This window comes from Seriola dumerili, unplaced genomic scaffold, assembly GCF_002260705.1.
Source record: "Seriola dumerili isolate Sdu_G_001 unplaced genomic scaffold, Sdu_1.0 BDQW01000073.1, whole genome shotgun sequence".
NCBI classification, from domain to species: domain Eukaryota; kingdom Metazoa; phylum Chordata; class Actinopteri; order Carangiformes; family Carangidae; genus Seriola; species Seriola dumerili.
In genome coordinates, this window is record NW_019174328.1 from 1,828,603 (window position 1) to 1,849,960 (window position 21,358).

The 21,358-nt window shown below is 42.7% G+C and overlaps 1 protein-coding gene across 1 annotated transcript; it reads left to right on the top strand.

Moving 5' to 3' along the window:
• The first annotated feature begins 1,951 nt into the window (after positions 1–1,951).
• Positions 1,952–18,094, top strand: LOC111220652 (myopalladin-like). Its single transcript, XM_022743816.1, has 20 exons — positions 1,952–3,054; positions 7,921–8,096; positions 8,200–8,251; positions 8,363–8,834; positions 8,934–9,008; positions 9,099–9,240; positions 9,818–9,841; positions 10,230–10,346; positions 10,449–11,253; positions 11,975–13,078; positions 13,164–13,296; positions 14,368–14,445; positions 15,431–15,652; positions 15,747–15,896; positions 15,985–16,064; positions 16,226–16,352; positions 16,438–16,645; positions 16,789–16,954; positions 17,035–17,168; positions 17,261–18,094. Exons 1-20 carry the CDS (start codon positions 1,952–1,954, stop codon positions 17,437–17,439), a joined length of 5,547 nt encoding a protein of 1,848 aa, XP_022599537.1. The 3' UTR covers positions 17,440–18,094.
• Positions 18,095–21,358: the final 3,264 nt, after the last annotated feature.

The window sequence follows — 21,358 nt, forward strand, 5'->3', positions numbered from 1 at the left end:
CTTTTTTTTTTTTTTTGTTGATTTTCTTCATGTAAACTGACCCCTCGCTATTATTAGATATGACTTGGTGGGCTCGGAGGCTGTTTGCAAAGGATTAATGTACACAACAGCTGCAGCTTCAGGTCTGTTGGAAGGGCATTGCTGTCTCTCTTAATTGCGCTGATTTGAGTGTCAGTAGCATATGTGTACCCTATCTCATGTCTGTATTCAATAACTTGCTCATGCCCAGTGTCAAAAAGTTGTGCGAAGGCTAAACGACATGTTAGTGTGTTGTTGGCGTGAGGTGCAGAGGGGCAGAAACCCGCCTGCCTTTATCCCCTCAGATCTGGTGTCAGCACATGAAGCTGATACCCTGTCGAGACGAGAGGAAGGCTGAAATTAGGCTAAAATAAAAAGCTATTTTTACCACATATCCCCTGCTTTTAACTACGGTGTCTGTATACATGCTCTGTCTTTGCACTAAATATTTCACAAAGGATTGTTTTAATATTTTTAGTGTAATATTAATGCATGTATGATGCACACATGTATAAGGTTTTATCAGATACATGACTGACATGTGCAGGGACTAAAACAAAGGCTTTGCTTTTCATTTCTTGAGATCTGGCCATAAGTCATTCCCCCTTTACTTCCTTTGGGCACTTAAAGGTGTGTGAGACATGTCAGTGACTTCAAGGATCATGTATGTTTTATTCTTTACACTACTGCTTTATTATGGCTGCAACGACTAGCAGCTCAATCTGCAGATAGTTTGTCGATTAATTGATAAATGATTTGTTCTATAAAATGTCAGAAAAGAAGAAAGAAAGAAAGAGCTCAAGCTGACGTCTTGCTTGTTCTCCTGTTGTTCTGAGAAATTGTCAAAAGAATCCAAAAGTATTTAGTTTCGAGTGTTTCAGAAGACAAGAAAGCAGTAAATCGACAGCTGTGCATTTATAGCAGTTTTACTTGAAAAATGTCATTAATTGTTGCCAGTTACTTCTCTGTCATTCAAGTCATCAGTTAATTGACTAATCTTTTCAACTCCTCTGCTTATTATATCATACATATTTTAGATCAATGTCCTATCTTCCAGACAGCCACTAGTTTCAGTCATTTTCAGTACAGTGGGTAAAACCAAATATGCACTAAACTGGTTGTCCATCAGAGTAAACCTTAGTTAGCTTTAGTTTTTGTTTGGTTACATTATCAGTTGTTTTCCCTCAATATTTAGTTTTTCTGACAAAGATGTGATCATCTGAATGCAGCTTGGACCAAAAAAATGAAACGCCATTTCTTAAAGGTCCCGTACAGTCTAAAGGTAGATGTCCATGTGTTGCTTGATTATAAAGCAGGTCTAGGTTCTGTATTAATACTGTGAAAGTATCAAAGCCTCAGACCACAGAGAAATGCACACAGCCTGTTTTCAGAAACTGAGCCTTAAAACCAGCCGTCAGGACTTCTGGAACTTTGTGATGTCACAACAAAGCAGTTACTGCTCTCAGTCGTGCCATAAGCCACGCCTACCTAGACCCACCATCCAACTTCGCAGGATTTGGTTTCTCTGACTGTTTACCTGAAATCTGCTATATTTTTATTAAATCACTCAGAAAACAGTGAGCCAATCAGAAGAGAGGCTCAGAGCCTCCTCTCTTCTGATTGGCTCACCGACCTGTTGTTACTAGAGCTCCAGAGAGAAGCCTGAGAGAGGAGAAGTAAAACTACATGGAGATGGTTTTTGGTTCTTAAAACCATAAATATATCTTCTTATGGATCAACACTTCAAATAAAACACAGAAGAAGAGGAAAATATGGAGCTTTAAAGAGAATACAAATGATATAGTGTGCAGGGTTTCTTAGGGTTGCACTGTCCTACTTGTGAGGTAGGGAATCACTAAAAAACTACACTATGTGTTGGAGGATGGAAAGTGAGCTTGAATGTGATTGAATGCCTTGTTATTATTTCCCCAGCATGCAAGAGAACAACATTGACCAGCCACCGTCACTGTCTCAGCTCTTAAGAGAGAGCTACCTGGCAGAGGCCCGAGCCCAGCAGCGCCACAGCGAGATGAGCCGCTCAGATGCTTCCTCCACACGTCTTCAGATCTACGGGTCACTCAAAGGCAAAGCTGAGGACTCTGTGGGCCACAATGACCCCCAGTTACCAGACCTCTCAGCCTTCCTCAGCCAGGAGGAGTTGGATAAGAGCGTGAACCTGGCTCGCCAGGCCATCGGACATGAGCCTCATGAGGAGAGAGCAGAGGTCAAGGCCTCTGTAGCACCATTAACCCCCTCTAACATCTCCTCCGTCTCAGTTTCTTCCTCTACACCCCCTTCTGTTCCCCTTGCTAACCCCTCTCCCGCTCCTCTTGCTGCCCCCGCCACTGTGGCCTTCCCCCAGCCAGCCCCTGAGATCAAAGAACTGCCAGCAGCACACACAACATTCACATCAGACAGAAAGATGCATAAAGCCTCCACACGGCAGGACCACATGATCAGGAACAGCAGGGACTCCAGTGAAGAATTCAATGATGTTAACAGGTCAGCGAGGAACGCCCCGTACGGGATGGAGACCCAGTCCAAGAAGGAGTTCCTCAACAAGGCAGCGGACTTCATTGAGGAGCTCTCCTCTCTCTTCAAGGCCAACAGCTCCAAACGGATACGACCAAGAACGTGCAAAACTCACAGGAGTAGGGTCCAGAACAAGAGCCAGAACGATGAGGTAGTTTATCCCCTCAGCTCAGACGACAGGGAGCGCGCTGTCATGCCCGTTGAGGTGGAGATGGAGAGACCCAGCCTTGCTGTCAGCCACCAACCAGAGGTCCAGCTGGACTCTGGGGCTGGGCACGTGGAGTTTCAGGACTGCAGGATTACTGAAGAGCAGCCGTACGACTGTGTTTCCCAGGAGGTTGAGGAGGAGGATGAAAGCTGTGCCTTGACAGAACCTCCCTACCCAGCAGAGCCTGTGTGCGAGCCTCCTCATTTCATCCAGAAACTGAAAAGCAGGGAGGTTCCAGAGGGAAGCAAGGTCCAGTTAGACTGCATTGTAAGAGGACTCCCTGTGCCTGAAGTCCGGTAAGTGAAACCTGACACTTTCTGCACTCTTTGATCTGCTAATATTAGTTTATGTCTCAGTTTGCAGCAGATACAATAAGACTTCCTGCTTCAGGCTCCTTCAAAATCAGTCCAAGTTCGTCTCACTGAAAAAATGTAAAGGGTCAGTGTGCTTTGTGTCAGCAGTCGACTTCCCCCTGGAAATTTCACAGTGTAGTGAAGGAAACCTGTTTGTTTTGGGAAGATGTTACAAGAACAAGAGATGAGGGTAACATGTCAGAGCAGGTCACATGATTTTACTTTTATTCACGAGTGGAATAAAGAATGATGTTCTGTACAGGAGTATAAATCTGAGGAGCTTCTACTCCACCACAAATGTACTTTTTACTCCATAACATTTGATTTAATTTAAAGATGAAAATTTTACATACAAAACATATGAAGAGCTTATAAAACAAATGCATCTTTATATATTTAACTCCCAACAGCATATATAATAGTCTAACAATTAGACACAAACCAACTACAACAAAACTGACACATTAAGGCATCAGCACTAATAATCCAGTAATATAATATCTGATAGTTTAGCACTCAGAGGCTATTTTTCTGAATTGTGGGTACTTTTACTTTTCATACTTTAAATACATTTTGCTAATAATTCTATACTTTTATTTTAATCATATTTTCAGTGTTGTAATGGAGAATTTTCATTTGGCAGTACTGCTACTTTTAATTTGACTGTTTATGAATATACTTTAATTCATAATTTATTGTATACAAGTCATTCTGCAGATGAAAAAGCTGTAAAACATGCTTTTAAATGATGACAATGATCACACAGAAATACAGGGTGTATAGTAGCGCCTAGTATTATTATCCAATATAACTTATCATACATACATCGGTATTGCCACCTCTCTCTGCTAACATGTTACAAGAAACTGCAGCAGAGCAGCACTAAACATACGTATGTCTGAGGTAATTCAGGAACAGTGTCGCTGTCAGTTTGTCCACCAGAGATCACTGACAAGTTTATTTTTCAGCTGTAAAATGTCCCACTCAGGAAATGTGTTGGTTCAAAATCAAATTTAAGAGATTCTTAATAAAAAGTTTTTATAGATATTATACATTTATATAAAACAGATAGCAGCTGATGTATTATATATCAGATTTTTACCTCCTGTATCAGTCAGGATCTTGTATTATTTAAAGAATAATTTGTTATAACTTGTGACCCACATCATGAGCTATGTTGTGTCTTGGCTTCAGATCATGCAGTATAATAACTAAGTATTATAAAAAGTGTGAGTTAAGATGAATGATGCAGTTTGTTGGATACAGACATGTGACATGTGATGATAGCCAACAGCTGATTCTGAAAGGTGTGAGTGTGTGTTTGTGTGGGGTCAGGGTTGTGTCTGGGACAAAAATCACATCAGGCTCTCTGTTGTTCTTAAGAAGAATAGCAGTAGGTTCTTAACAGAGTGCCATCCTAATTAAGATAAGATAAGATAAGATAAGATAAGATAAGATAAGTCACACTGTGGGGAAATTTACAGTGTTCAACAGTCAAAAGTTCATACAGTCTAAATTTTGAACCCTAAGATGACACAGCAGTTTAAACTCTAGGTAACGCTTGTCTTCTGCTCTTTGATGGCAGTTTTGTCAGATATGTTTTAAAGCTCGGGGTGGACCTGCAGCTTCCCTCCCAGGACAACAAAGACTTGACTGAGTGAGGCTGAGGTGTCAGACTATAGGGGGGCATGGGCTTGTTAGTCCTACTGAACATTGTTGAGCCACTAACATATACTTGCTCGGGGAGAATGTAGCTCTCGGCCATTTTTAGATTGGACTGGCACTGGGAGCTGTAGTTGCGTCTGATAATGGAAGCGAGCGAGCTCGTGACAGAAGCATGAAGAGTTTGGTGAGATGATTTATACAGTTTTTGCTTGGTGTATAACTTTATATGGTTTGTTTTTGGCCTCAGTGTCTGAGGATGTGAGTTCTGTTGCTGTTTTTTCTACTTAAAATGTGACTTTGTTAAAACTGTGCTCAAGCTTGATTCCTATTTTGCTTATTCTGTTAACATGTAGAGGCAGTTTTCATCGACTTTAGTGGGAAGTTTGTGCTTGATTCCCTGTACATGCAGCCACTGTGTGTGTGTGTGTGTGTGTGTGTGTGTGTGTGTGCGTGTGTGTGTGACTTAAAGGAGAGTTGTCAGCTTCTTATTTCCCATCATTTTGCAGCAGTATACTGTCTCTGGTGTGTCCGGGTAGCATTGTGTGTAATCTACATCTATGTTTAGCGTTGTGCGTATGTGACTGGGTCAGCCAGTCAGAGCTCCCGGGCTCCAGAGGGAATCTCCTCTCTGGTTCTGATCTCCAGAGGGAAAATAGCCCCGACAGGTGCAGCGAGCAAGTGAGCGAGTAAGGTCTTTGACTCACAGACCAGCCGCCCCCTTCTGCTACTCATGCTTTCAATTTAGACCTTTACTCATTCTCATTAGAAAGGACATCAGCTCAGCTCATGCAGAAGGCTGAAAGCACATTCCAGCAACTTCGCTTCTGTTGCATCCAAGTACCAGGAACACAGCTCGAGTGTGGCTTCATGTTTTCACTGTAATTTTTTTTAAAATACAAAAACTTAAATGAATTTCTCTCCATAGATCGGACTAGTTGACAGACCCACAGGGAGCTTAGTTTGTGTTTAGAGGAATTGTTTTCTGTGGGGTTTGAGACATTTTTGGTCACAGTGCTAAGCAGGATAATTGTCTGCATATTTACAAGAAAAAGCATCTGATCTTAGCGATTTATGAGTTTGATGAAAGCACTGGATGTGATCTATGACTGTATGATGACAGAGGGTAACGCAGCGCCTCATTCCTGTTTGTTTATTGGCTGGATTTGATGAAGCATCGAGGTGTCATGTGCTCAAAATAGATCCGACTTAGACGTAGAGGCTGCTGCGTATGTTGCTGGTCAGGGCAGGGGGGAAGTTACAGGTTTACTATTATAGTAATAAAAAATAGCCTGTTGCCAACTGCCACTCCAAGATACTAGATACCACTAAGTAGGTTCGGGCCCTTTTTGTTTTTCTTTTTGTAGTTTTGCACAGTCTGCTCTGCTGCCACCTCCGACCCTCATTTCACAGCTTTGCTTGATAATTAATAATTTTATTATATATAAAAATATTGTATAATATCGTATATTGCGATATTTGGTCTGGGCTGTATCAAGATATTAAATTTTGGATAACACCCAAAGATATTACTAAGTAGGACTAATGTAGGTGTGTACTGTTAGACAGGTAGTGGGTGTCATTTATCACATGTTTCAATATGATTTTTGTCCTTTTATTCCTAATTTGACTGTATGAAATTATAGATTACAATATTGATTAGGTTTATTATTTGATTAGATAATTAGGTTCACACAATTTTCATTCACTTTAACACATTACCCTAGGTGCCTTAAATCTATTTAGATTCATAACATCAACATTGAATTGAAGCAGCCTCCAAACTGGCATGTTGTGCTGGTGTTGCTTCTTGTCTTACAGGGAAAGAGATAGGGCTTGCTCATCAAAACCTTTTCCTCTTGGCCTGCATAACTCTACTGGATGGCACTGAGCCAGAGGCACTATTAGGCAACTGGGAGAGACACCACATGGTACCAGCCTCATAGACACAGTGTCAGAGGGTTAATAGGAGTAAAAAGAGAACTGGTGGGTGGGGTTTTAAATTGTAAAACAATGGTAGGAGAGTCATATCTCACTGAAATAATAGTTAAGTCACTTGACAGCACTATCATGACAGTGGAAGTTACAGACAGGTGGCAAATTAAAGGAAAATCCTGAATACAAATGTGCAGAAACACAACAATTGCAGGTCATGAAGGTCACTCAATGAGTATGAAAATGATATGAATCATATAAATGAGGGCATGTGTTTGGAGGAATAGTGTTTATCCCTCTGACTGACAGAGCTTCCACAGACTTGGAGAATTTATGCCTATTCAATAGAAGTGGAGCCCAAACCCTTACAAAGACACGTACACGTAATGTTGTTTTTCCTTTGACTTATACATTTGTACATGTGGTCAGGATGAAAATGCTAATGTGGTGTTCTGACTATAACCATTTCATTACAAATATACGCTACCCACCAGTCCATGTCCATTGCCCTGTAATCACAGGATACTCTTAATCCTTGCCTTTCCAAAACTAGAGGAACATAGGAACATGAAATTTACTCTATTCAGTTACAGAAATGAGAGCACTTAACCTCTGACCAATAGATATAGAGTGATTCCAATTTCTATCTGATCCACCAAAAGGCACCAAAAAGTTTTTGAAATATAAATGAATGACCTCCTTACTTCCTTGATCAGGTTTTATTTTGAAATTCCTCTGAAATGTTTCAGGAAATGAATGAAACTTCATTCTAGGTGCCCTGTGGCGTTTTCTTGTAAACATGTAAGAGTCATGTTTACATTCAGTGATTCTCACCTAAATGCATTGTGTGTATCCTTGAGGTTTAACAAACACTGAACGCATCTCCTTCCTCATAAATAAATATTCTGCATTGTTCATTGTTTATGTCCATGTTTACAGCCCAGCAGTCGTCTCCTTCTCTGCTGCATGCATGCTCGTGTGTGTGCGCCCATACAGACAAAACGGGGACTCAAGAAAACATCCCTCCTTAGCAATACTAGTGGTCAAAAACTCCACAGGGCACCTTTAAAACTAATACAAAAGAAACTAAAGAAGATTTTTACATTCAACATATTTTCAGTAATAACAGGACGTTATTGTAAACTGTAGCACTGGAAGAAGCTTCCGATTTTGAGTAGTACTGAGCAGATTTCTGTATATTTTCATTTGCAGGTGGTTTTGTGAAGGCAAAGAGTTGGAGAACAGCCCAGACATTCAGATCATCACCAACGGAGAGCTTCACTCTCTGATCATCGCAGAGGCATTCGAGGAAGATACCGGACGCTACTCCTGCTTTGCATCTAATTTCTATGGTACCGACTCCACGTCAGCTGAGATCTACGTAGAAGGTGATTCTTATGTTTCTTTTTTTCTCATTAGCAGTTTTACAGGCTAATGGAAAACATGATTGGAGATGAACTGCGTACACTTGTTTGTTCTCTGGTCCTACAGGTGCTTCCTCTTCGGATTCTGAGGGCGAGCAGCACTTTGAACATGTAGCCCAGTGAGTTTTAAAACAAAAAAACAAAAAAAACAAAAATGTATATGTATCTGAAGTTGCCTCATTGCAGTTCTAAATGAGATCATTCTTTTCTTCCTTCTGTGATTTTCAAAGGCTGCAGCTGAAAACCCAAGAGTCATCTCCAACTTCACCTCCATCATCAGACCAAACCTTCTCTGCAGAAGAGGAAGAGCTTCTGTCACCTCAACCTGCAGCAGCCACAGAGGAACAAGCGGAAGATCCCTCCTTACCATCAACTGATCCAACTCCTCTACTGGTCCAGACGACCACCACAGTACTCTCTGTCCCAGACGTCTCAAAAGTCTCTGTGGTGTCCCCGGCGCAGCCTGCTCAGCCTGCTCAGCCTGCTCAGGAGCAGTTGACTGTGTTGCCTGAACAGGCGTTTCCTACTTTGTCACAAGGCGACACAGAACTTTCAGAGTCCCAGGAAGAGTCAGCATCTGACCCAGGCACATCCACACCACGGCAGGTAGCTACGGCGATAGCTACATCTCTGCCTTTGAATCCAGTGGTTTCACCTGTGCTTCCTGTCCAGGAAGCTCCGACACAAACACCCCAACCTGAGGTGAAGCAGCACAAACACTTCCTTCCAATATAATCTTTGTGAAATGATTACTTTTGTATATTTTAATCAACATTTCCTCTGTGGGTTTTTCGTCTTCAGAGTCAAACGTCCAACCTCAACTACCTACAGGGATTAAACGGGCAACCCATCATGGCTGCCCCTGTATTCACAAAGGTAGGTTCAGTGTGCACAGCGTGTCCACTTCTGCTGTCCATTATACTGTGTATTTATTGATGTTACATCAAGCCTGTCTTTTCTCTGCAGAGCCTGCAGGAGCTCTTTGCGTCAGAAGGCCAGCTGGTGGTGCTAGAGTGCCGTGTGAAGGGGGCACCGTCACCCAGAGTGGACTGGTACAGGGAGGGGAAAATCATAGAGGACTCTCCTGACTTCAGGGTCCTGCAGAAAAGTAAGTCCTGCTGCTGCTGTCGTCGTATTAAAAGTGCAAAGAGCTTGTTTCTTTTGTATTTATGCTGCAGCTCCATTGGAGTCTTTGAAGATGCAAGATATAAAGACTTCATTCCACCTTCAATAAGTCAATTTCATTCAGCTTAATTCAAATATATTTTAGTGATCTTATAGTTTAGTGATTCTTAAGAACCTTGACGTGCAGACAAGAAAACAAAAACACATTCAAATAATAAAAAATACATTATTATGTTTATTAGACATAAAAAACAACAAAAAAGTTGGTGGTGTGAATTTGTAATGAGCCCAAAAAAGCTTTTAATTGGCCCCTGGGAACAAAAACATTTTCTTGAATTAAATTAAATGTTTCTACAGTTGTGGAATTAGCAGCATAAATACACTTCATTATATTTCTTAAAGGACATTTTAAAATTAAAAATGAATCATCTTGCTTCAACTGACTGTGGTATCTAATCATTAATAACATGAGACTTAGAGAAGTGCTGATTATACTTGAACCATAACTTCAGCTGTTGCACTTTATCACAGTTTCCTAATGATTTTTCTTTCCATTTCAGAGCCCAGATCTCCAGCTGAATCAGGTACACATTTCATGAAATCTTCATCTGTCAAAAACAAGTGTTGGCTGCACCAGAGCAGCTGTCTGTCTGTATATGATGCTGCAGTGTGTACATATTACTGTGCTCCAGTGTTTATAGTCATTGGCCGAGGCGTCTGTTCTTCTTCTGTACATAAGCCAGGGCTGCTCTTCCCTGACTCTGAACCATATAAGGTAGTCTCTCATCCTGTGTCAAGCCACCATGGCAGATCATTTCAACCTGTGGCTGCAGATAGACTCTCAGCCCTGGTGATGTAGAGAAACCCCACTGCTAGGCTTTGGAAACACAAACTCATTGTATTAAGATGCAGTCATACTAAACCTGATTATGTGAGTATCTTTTTTTTTTTTTTTTTTACCGTTACCTCTAGAGGAAATATGCACTTTGGTCATTGCTGAGGTCTTTCCGGAAGATTCGGGGGTGTTTACTTGTACAGCAAGCAACAAGTATGGGACTGTGTCCAGCACTGCTGCACTGAGGGTCAGAGGTAACAGTTCAGTTTTGCTTTTCAAAAACAGCAAAAGTCATCATATGTTCTTATAAAAGTTCACAAAAATGTCGATGTATCCACGTCTCTGGTTCTCACCAGGCAATGGCAGAAACAGCAACCAGGTGAGGCCTTTCAACAGTTTAACAATGGAGCCCAGTCGAATCCAGGAGCCGTCCCCATCAGCCCCCACCGTAAACCCTCAACCAGAGGTTACTGTGACCAACAGCATCAAGCCCCACTCCAGCACCATCCGCCTAGACCCGCTCGTCTCCAGCACCTTACGCCTGGACCCCTTAAACACCAGCACCCTCCGTCTGGCCCCCCACAGCTCCAGCATGTTGCGACCAGACCCCCTTCGCACCAGCCTGCCCAGTCTGGAACCCTCCAGCCTGAGCAGCAGCAGCAGCAGCAGCAGCAGCAGCAGCTCCTTCCTGAACTCTCGCAGCACCAGCACTCCGAACTTAGATCCTCTTCACCTCCGCCAGGAGCCTCCTGGATCCAGTGGAGCACGTCCAGAACCACAGAGCAGCGGGCAGGTGCTCTCATTCCCAAAACCCTTCACTGCTCTATCTGCAACGGAGACCTCAGCTGAGCAGGAAGTATCCAGACATGTGCTGACATCGCCCGACATGAGCGCTAAAGTTAAGGGGACCCCGAGCCATCAGAACGGGCACCCCGTAGTGGTGCCACTCCCCGATCCTCCTCCCAACTCCTGCCTCAAGACAGGCACTATGACAAACCACAAAGACTCACGCTCCAGCTCCAGAGTCGGTCTGCGTGTGCACTTCAAACTGCCCGAGGATGAAGAGGATGAACAAAGTGACGCATCCAGTGAGTGTGATGAAGACATCACTGACGCATCAGCTAACAAAGAACCACCGCCGGTGCTGGCTAAACCCAAACTGTGAGTAGAGCGAGAACAAAACAAGTAGATGAGTCTGAGAAATTTCACAACTGAACTAACACAAGGAGGCCAGAGTGGTGTAGTATGAGGAAAACAGGTTTTGTACAGATCCAGATCATGTCCTTACTTTGAGATAAGATGGGCTGTATTGAGAGGTGGGAGGTTCCTCCTCCTCCTCTGCCTCCACTCGCAGCTGTAATCAGTTGCAACTCATAAATGAATGCATGCGGACTTCAAATGTGGACCTTCCAGCTTTCTAAAACAAAGGATGGCATTTTCTATTTGTAAGTTTACTTCTATGCATTTCTGTTCATCTAATATTTCAGATAATGTTGGTTGTAAATATGATCTTATATGGTTTTAAATTGATAAGCTGTTCCCTGTGGTTTTTTTGTTCATGGTGTGATTGGGTTGAAACAGCAAAGAGGAATATAAGACTTTGTCCCATGTGGTTCAGTCAGTCCAAATAAAACAGAGAATCCTGTTTAGAGTGAAAGCTGAAAGTATGTTGAGCTTGAAGAGTGTTTTGTTTGTAGGCTACTTGTTAGTAGTCCCATAAATGGTCAGAGTATTCTCCATGCTGACTTTGGCTCATTCCTGCTGGGGTTTACTGCATGGAGCTAATTTATGAGAGCAGTGCACTGAGCCTCTCTCCTCCTCACCATGTATAGTGTCATTTTTTGGTGGTTGATCTGTTAATTTGCTTTTGCTTGGCCGACAGGGACCCAGCCCAGCTCCAGCTTCTGCACAACCAAGTCCTCATGGAGCAGCAGCAGGAGACTGAACCTCCGACCCAAACCCACGTCCAGCCTCAGTCCCACCCCCCATTCCAGATCCAGATCCAGCACGAGGTCCAAAGCTCCCACGAAGGTCCGCTGTGGTCGTCCAGAATGCAACGTGAACCCCATCCACCACCTTTCCAGCCCTACCTTAACACCACGACTCCCCCTCAGCAGACACCCCGCTCCACTGCGCCTCCGCTGACCACCACCCCCCCTGCTCCCTCACTGAGCTCCGCTCCAGCGCTCAACGCCACCTTGTCACCTCTTCTCAACACTTCTCCTGCCCCTCCTTTCAGCTCCCCTCCTTCTATCCCTCAGTTCAAGACCTCCTCACTGGTGACCTCTCCTCCACCTGCTCCACAGCTGAACACAGCGCCTCCTTTCAGTGCAGCTCCTATAACCCAGATGAACACCATCCATGCCTCCCATTTCAACCTGTCCCCTGCAGCTCTTGCCAAAAGTGCACCCACTTTCCAGTTCTCCTCTCCTCCTGCACCAAAGCTCAATACAGTCCCCACAGATTCAACCCCGGCCTTACAGCAGGTCACCTCTCCTGCTGCTCTGCTGAGAAGCACCCACGCCTCCCTCATGAACCTCACCGCCTCCTCCTTCACCTTCAACTACACCCGGCCTAAGGAGTTCATAGCTGCTCAGACCTTCTCACCAGTCAGGAGTCCTTCCCCGACTGAATCCCCAGTGCCCCTGCTCCATGAGTTGGCCGCTGAGCTCAACTCCTCAGCAGCCAGCTCCCCGACTCTCCCGCCATTTCCCCCACCAATCAGGAACATCCCCACAAGGGTGCTGATGTCTCCCACCAGCCCTCCTTCCCTCGTGTCCTCGCCCACACCGGGATCAGCGCAGTTCCTGAACAGCACCTTCGCCGTACGAGCCCAGTCGCCTCCCCAGGCCTCTTCTCCCACCTCCAGCAGCTCCACCCCCAGCCCCATTCAAAACCCTGTGGCCTTCCTCAGCTCCGTCCTGCCGTCCCTGACCCCGAGTCATCCCACAAACTCAATGGGATTGCCCAAGGGAGCTCCTTTAGGGTACGCCCTCTCTGATGGACGACGATGCTCATAAGATTGGTGAACTCATGCTGTAATACATGTTTTTTCCCATCTGTGTCTTCAGGCTACAAAAGAAGGTACCCAAGGTGCGCCTCCCCTCAATTGAAGACATTCGTGAGAGCAAAGAAATCCTCCTCCATGACATCGAGAAAAAGCTTCAATTTAAAGACGAAACTCCACATTTTGCATATCAACAGGTACCGAGTATTCTCCAGCTCTGCAGCTCTGGTTGATTTCTCCTTTTTTGACCCTCAGTTGCAGCGATGTAGTGGTGAATACACATAATAATGCAAACTACTACTTGCGTAAACAATATGTTATCTTCACGAGCTGTAACTCAGCCCGTGAGGTGGGTCCACTGGATTGTAGGTGAAGTTGATTTCAGCCTCTGTTACATCCCTGCACAGATACAAGACCACTGTGTGAATATGATATCAGAAAATGATCAGCTTGTTTACATGTCAGTATTTGATATCACTAATTCTAACTAACCAACTGTCACAATCTAGTTAATTTTATTCTTCAGAGGATAAAGTTTACTGTATATTAACCAAAGACTCTCACTTGACTCCTATGGAACAACAAAGTCTTCAATTAAATGAACAAATAAATAATTATGAAATGATCACATGATTAAATTGTGCAAAAATGATGAGTAATAATCCAAACTCACAACCCTATCTAGCTAGTTAGCCAGCTAGGTAGGTAGCATTTGCAGCCCATATTGGTCTCATATTGTATAAAGGTAGATTTCGATATTCAATGTCTTTTTTGATCATATATATATATATATAAACTGAAAAAAACATAAAACCATAGATACAGTACATGAGACCAGTCTTATACAAAACTCTCTTATTATGAAAAATGAAGGATGAAATAATAATAAGTTGAACTTTAACAATGTTTTCTGTTAATTTCACAATTTATTTTTCATTTGTATGTTTTCCACCATATATTCATATGATTATTTGATAATGATTTACTTTGAAGCTCCATAGACGACTTCTCTCAACAGATATTTAAAAATATAAAATCATAAAGAGTCATTAAATCACTGAAACTGTGTCACAGGCAGCGAATAACAGAGCGTCGGCCACCATTCCCTCCCCAGCCACTCATGGTTATCCATCACTGTGTGTCGATTTACCGTAGCAAATTACGCATGCTACTAACAATAGCTCGTGTGCTATTCCATCAGTACACGTTTGTATGTACGGTTTGTGTGTCTTTGTTGGTGCTCATCATCCATCCCTATCCTCTCATAGAAGCTGAGTAATGAGGGGAAAACAGCGAGCAGACCGCTTGGACCAAACATTCCTGCTACTGTCATTAACTATGATGAGGTACAAGGATCTTCTCGTCCCAAGCACTGCTTTGCTCGAGGCTGTCTGGGTTACTATTCTAACGTCTCAGCCTGAGATTAGGAAACTTTGGATATTCTCATCTACTTATGTAAATAATACCATGGTTAATTAATAACTCTAATCAAGCATTCAAGCTTCTGTTAACTAATATATAACCTGCACGAACCATCTGAGCATATTTCTGGGTTAAAACTCATGAAGCTAATGAAATGTAATGAAACTACTTTTTGTTTTAATTCTAGCTAATATTCTCCAGTTTTTCAGTTAACTGATTTCACAGTTTCCCACTGAAGCTTGCTGCCCGGTCTTCCCGATTTTCATGTTAAGTTTTCCCAAAAGACATAGTTCATTACACAAACACTCATCTCACAAACCCACATGTTGTCCTTAACATTTCACACACTCTAATTATCTCCTGCTCCTTTAACCTCTCTGCTAACCCACAGATGAAAAAGCTGCCAAAAGCTTCATAGTATGAATCAAATAAGGTGTTTAAATATCTAGAAATGATGTTTCTCATCTCTGCAAGTTCGTCTTTGTCTGTTCTCTGTTTTACCCTCGGCCCTATTTTGTTTTTTTGGTTGGAAGAGCCTTTTTTTTTTTTTTTCTTTTACCATCCAGGAGTGATACTGTCCGACAGATGCCACTGCATGATCCTTGTCATCAGGTGGTTTAAAGTCACAATCTGAACCTTTTTAGTTTTGAGATTTGAGTTATAGATTGTTTACTTTAATCCCACTGTTGCTTCATGGTGAACAGATGCACGTTGCCTCCTGATCCTCATTGCTGCACACCTCTCCAGGAGCGTTTGTTTTTTTTTTTATCTCAATATGCATGTTGTTGTATTGTACATTAAATCGACTCCCAGGGGAAGTTTTGGTGTAGAGACAAAGACAGATGGTGCATGCAGTAATTCAACACTGACTGTGGCGATTACTTTGATGTAGTGGTTTTCCTTTTCCAGGAGTACAAAGTGTCCAGTTTTGAGCAGAGACTAATGAGTGAGATTGAGTTCCGTTTGGAGCGAACGCCGGTGGAGGAGTCGGACGACGAGGTGCAGCACGACGACGTCCCTACGGGAAAATGCATCGCGCCTATATTCGACAAGAAGCTGAAGAACTTCAGGGCCATGGAAGGCGTGCCTGTCACATTCTCATGCAAAGTTGTGGGAATCCCTCTTCCAAAGGTGAGGGGTCAACAACTGTGCTGCACAAATGACGGCAAGATCTTTCACTTTCACCCCCCCAACATGCATCACTCACATCTGTGTCCCTCCTCAGGTTTACTGGTTCAAGGATGGCAAGCAGATCTTGAGGAAGAACGTCCATTACAAGAAGATAAGAGAGGGCGACGGGACCTGCGCTTTACACATAGAGTCCACAACCAATGATGATGATGGCAACTACACCATCATGGCAGCTAATCCACAGGTAGTGCTTCACTCTCAGGTTTATGTTGTCAACACCTTCTCTCCAGCTGCAAAATCTGATTTGCTGTTTGATATTCGATGACCACCAGGGACGAATCAGCTGCTCGGGTCATTTGATCGTCCAAACAGGACCTCCCAGAAACCGACTGGCACCGATTCACTCCCAGAGGTGAGCCGGACTGAGTGTGCAGAGGGATCTGCAGAGGAATCCCTCTGTGTAACTACAGCTGTACTAAAAAACTAACATGCAGCACAACTGAGACGGATGGATTAACGTGGAAGTGTGCGTTTGTGCCCGTGGTCCGTGCTCACCTCTTCATGTTTTGTCAGGGTGCGAACCCGCATACAGGAAGTTGAAAGCGAGCAAACCCAGGAGCGCTTCTTCCGGCCTCACTTCCTCCAGGCTCCGGGCGACATGCTGGCTCACGAGGGAAGACTGTGCAGACTAGACTGTAAGGTAGGTAGCCTGTCCTGGCACGAAATACAGTCACTAAAACATTGCATTTTTACCTCACCTTACTGTCAGCTTTCTTGTCTTTCAGGTGAGTGGACTACCCAACCCAGAGCTGATGTGGTTGGTCAACGGGAGGCCAATCTATCCAGACCTTTACCACAAGATGCTGGTGCGGGAGAACGGCATCCATTCCCTGGTCATCGACCCTCTGACGCAGAATGACGGCGGCACGTACACCTGCATTGCAAGCAACAAAGCAGGACAGAGCTCCTTTAGCCTAGAACTGAAAGTTGTGGGTAAGGACTGGATACAATCAATGACCTGTCTGTTAGATGATGAAAAGGAATGAATTACTCATGTGCAATTCAGCTGAACGCTTTGATGTAACGCCCCACGCCTTTTTTGGAAGTTCCAGTAATCTAAGTCATGTCCACCTCAGAGAAAGAGACGAAGCACCCTCCCCAGTTTGTGGAGAAGCTTCAGAACATGGGGATCCCTGAGGGAACTCCAGTCAGGCTGGAGTGTCGGGTGGTGGGTATGCCCCCCCCAGTCATCTTCTGGAAGAAAGACAATGACACAGTCACTAAAACTAAGCAGAGAATCAGGTAAGTGGGAGTTCTACGTCTCCACTCTACGTGATATCTACTGGAATCTAACTGGATTCTCCATTCTCCGTTTATTTCAGCATGACCCAGGATGCCACAGGATACGTGTGTCTCCTCATTCAGCCAACAACAAAAGACGATGCTGGCTGGTACACGGTGTCAGCAAAAAATGAGGCAGGAATTGTGTCCTGCACCTGCAGGCTTGATATCTATGGTAAATATTCTGTATAGCTCCAGTCAGAGATGTGCCACATATTCAGCACGTCAGTCTTAAGTAGTAATACTAGCTGTCTGCTGCACCTTCAGCACAGTGGCATCAGAGCATCCCCGCACCCATGAAGAAAGCCCCGCGCACAGGCAGCCGCTATGCCGCTCTGACCGGCCAGGGGCTCGACATCAAGTCAGCTTTCCCCACGTCGGACACCAGCCCCTTCCTGTTCTCCAGCTCCCCTCCTGAGTTCATGCTGGAGAGCGAGGAGCTGTGAGCTCTCTGCAATCACTCCGGCATGGTGACCCTCAGCAGCAGGATGTCATAAACAGTAGAGGGTTTAAAGGAGAATGATTATCTGAGCAGATTGTCATGTGATTTGTGTGATGCATTTGAAGTGATACATTCAGAATAGAAAGGCAAAGAATTGCTGCGTTGAAGCTATCAGCACCGATAGTGGGTTTGTCACCATTCCTATTTACTCAAGTCGTATGAAGAGTGTTTCACATGCAGAAAAATGACAGATTTGCAAAGTCTTAGCTCGTGAGCCATCAGTGGAGTGGAATATTGTTCTCTGAATGATCTACATGTGTTTTCTACATCATATTTAGTTACTATAGTCAGATTGTTGCTGAATGTAAGTGATAACATCTGTTCTTAATAGTTAGTCCTAGTCTCAAAGTGGTATTAACGCCACTTCTTTTTATTGCAAGTTACATGTACAGTGGCTTCAGAAAGTATTCAGACCTCTTCACTTTTTGCACACCACTATTTTGAAAATTTAATTTAAAATGGATAAAATTACAATTTTTACCAATCTACACTCAATAATCTATAATGACAAAGTGGAAACATTCATTCGTCATAGCATTTATCCTTCAGGGAGGCGCTGTAGCCAATCCCAGCTGACATTGGGGCGAGGGCGGTCTACACCCTGGACAGGTCGCCAGTCTATCACAGGGCTGACATACAGAGACAAACAACCATTCATGCTCACATTCACACCTATGGGCACTTTAGAGTTGCCAGTTGACCTGCATGTCTTTGGATTGTGGGAGGAAGCTGGAAGAAACCCACTCAGGCACAAAGAGAACATGCAAACACCACACAAATGCCATCCAAGGTGAAAACATGATTTCAGAAATTTTTGCATATTTAACAAAAATCTAAAACTGAAATTTCTCATTTACAAAAGCATCCAGACCTTTAATTCAGCACTTTGCAGAAGCTTCTTCAGCAGCAGTTCCGGTCTTCTTGGGCGAGTCTCTACAGGCGTTGCACATCTGGATTTGGGCAGTTTATCCCATTCTTCCTAACAGATCCTCTCAAGTTCTGTCACACTGGATGGGAGGAGTCTGAGCTTCCATCTTCAGGTCTCTCCACAGATGCTTTATGTGGTTTGTAGTTTTATCCACCGCTAATTAAATCTACAACATAATAAAGTTCAGAAAGTGAAGGGGTCTGAATACTTCCTGAAGCCACTGCACCTGTACTGATAGTACTAGTTTCTTTTAAAGTTTATATAAAAAGTAGTCATAAGTTATTGTTTATTAATAATCTGAGTACATTAGTTGATATATATTAATAGACATTTGAATGTGCCATTTAGATCAGTTTGAATGGCTCCAGCAAGGTGGGATTCTTTCTACACTTTACTAAATTATTTCTTTATGCCCATCACTGGTTCACAGTTTTGCACCATATTTTTCATGTGCATGCCGATAGCTGATGAGAATGCAATACTGTATAACTTGACAAACGCACTGTGTCTGCTCACAGTCATAATAGTAGTACGTTGTTAGGTGAGTCTAATTCATAGTTTGTAGATGAAACACTGAAACACTTTGATTTTTTTTTTTTTTTTTTGCTTTCAGGTGATTTAATTCATCTTTGTATTGACAAAGATTTATCTCCTTACTTATATCTACAGTTCAGGACGTATTATCCGAAGAATGAGTCACATCAGACTAAAAACTAAAAAATCTCCTGAGTTTTATTTGTGATAAGGCACCAACAAGTCAAATGTATCCTGCAGAGGTTACTATTCAACTTTGATAGACTTTGATTAATAGAAAATCAGTTTGAAAACATATTGGAGAAAAGTTTGAAAGCACATATTCAACTGATGTAAAGTTGCACATTGTAAAATAGTTTTGTCCTCCTAAGAATAAAGTTATATTTATTCAAATGAGTGGAACAAGTGGTTTTGTTGCACGCTGCACAGACAGCATCTACAACGATTCTGCACCGTTTTCACTGCTCCTGAACTTTATCTCGTGTTCGACATGAAAATAATTTGTATTTAAGAACATTATATCCATTCAAAGAGGGAAACAGGCAGTTCAAATCATGTCATTATGGAGACCTTGTTGTGACTATGTTGTAATCAGAGCCCTATTAGCTTAAACTGATGCCAAATTTAAAACAAATAAGAGAGCTCAGAAGCCAATTAAGCATTGCTAATCAGTCCAATTAGAGGGGAAGAGCGTTCAAATAGGCATAAAATTACATTCACCTTACATGACCTAATTATAGTTCCAGCCTCATCTCACCAGCTGCCAGACATACTTGTTTACTGGGTGCTGTATGTGTTAATGCTAAGAAGTAAATATCTGTGGACAATGCTTTGGAAACTTCAATTTTAATTTTTCATTTATTTCTCTTGTAGATGACTTATACTGACTATTACCACGATGTTTCAGATGATGTTTTATATTTTCTACGTGCGCTCAACGTGATTATTGCAGCACCTAAACAACAACAGTAACAGTCGTAACAAAGTTTTCTGTCCCGATTTTCAAAGTCTACACATTTAAAACTAAAGTACTGACACACTTGTGATGCGTTTCCTCGTGCTTATTAAAAGTTAAGTATGAGCTTAATCACGCTGCTCATTTAAAGTAATACTGTGATGATAATGAGATTTACACTTTCTCCTGGACTGAAACATACGCTTTGTTCCCTAATCTCAATTTCTCCATAAGGAGATCTGGATTTATGAGGGTACGTGTTTCTGTCAGAGCAGACGGGTCACTCCTCAGTTGTGACATATGGCTTTTGACAGAGGGCATGGCTCAGCCATCGGTGTTCAGACAAGCCAATCATGTGAGAGGTTGCATGAAAAAAAAATTAGAAGACACGGAAGGGCCGGGCCACGTCTCAGACAAGGCCCTCAGACAAGACAAGCAGCAGCTGGCAAACTACATCAATCTGTAATCAATGAACCAACTGGTAGATGGGATTATATGCCTAATTGCACAGCTAACCAGTCCATCCCAAAATGACCAGACAGCATCAGCTTGTGTGCATGACCCAATACCAGAGACAGGCATTATTCTAGGCCTCTGACAGTGATTAATCATTCATAACCTGCCTCTACACCCAAGCTTTGAGTTTGAGTCAATACACAGGGACAGGAGCTGTGTGTCCCTCCTGACAAAGGACGACAAAGATGACAGCAGAAGTTAAAGCAGCAGAGGTGGAGGAAACATTCAGATCCTTTACGTGGTGACAGTACCGTAAACAGGCTCCATTACAAGTAAAAGTCCTGCATTCACGTTTTACTGAAGTTAAAAGGACATAAGTAGTGGATTCCTCTAAATGTATTCAAGTATTAAATGTACTTCTTATGCAGAATGGCTCATTTTTACAGTGCAAATTGTTATACATCATTACGATATTGGATTATTATTATTACTGATACATTCATATGTAAACAGTATTTCAATTTTGTCTGATTCATTTAAACTAAACTGTATGTTGTTGGGTAGTTCAGAACAAATTACATAATATTTTTTAAGAGCTGTATGTCAAAATAAACAGCTGACAGATAAATGTATGAGCAAAAATTTCAATACCAACAAAAAGTAGTTGAGTACATAGTAGGATAAAATTAAAATACTCAAAGTACAATTACACTTCAGTAGTTCATATTTTGTGCAGATAAACATCAATTTAATGTGATTATTATTTAAATTTAGAGTAACAGCACAGTGTGGTTAAAGTAGAGAAGTCATGTGTGGAGCTTTTGAGTGACAGTAAATAGTGTGTGTGTGTGTGTGTGTGTGTGTGTGTGTGAGAGAGTGTGTGTGTGAGATAGAGAGAGAGAGACAGGAGACTACCCTCCTGTATTACAGAATTCAATGTTGGCAGATGGGGAGGACAGACAGACAAATTATTCTGTCTGTCTCATTTTC

Bases quoted from the DNA above. Each gene is read 5' to 3' on its own strand.
- LOC111220652 (XM_022743816.1), top strand. From the start codon at position 1,952: ATGCAAGAGAACAACATTGACCAGCCACCGTCACTGTCTCAGCTCTTA. The intron at 3,055-7,920 runs GTAAGTGAAACC...TTTCATTTGCAG, and splicing joins CTCCCTGTGCCTGAAGTCCG to GTGGTTTTGTGAAGGCAAAG. The intron at 16,353-16,437 runs GTAGGTAGCCTG...CTTGTCTTTCAG, and splicing joins TGTGCAGACTAGACTGTAAG to GTGAGTGGACTACCCAACCC.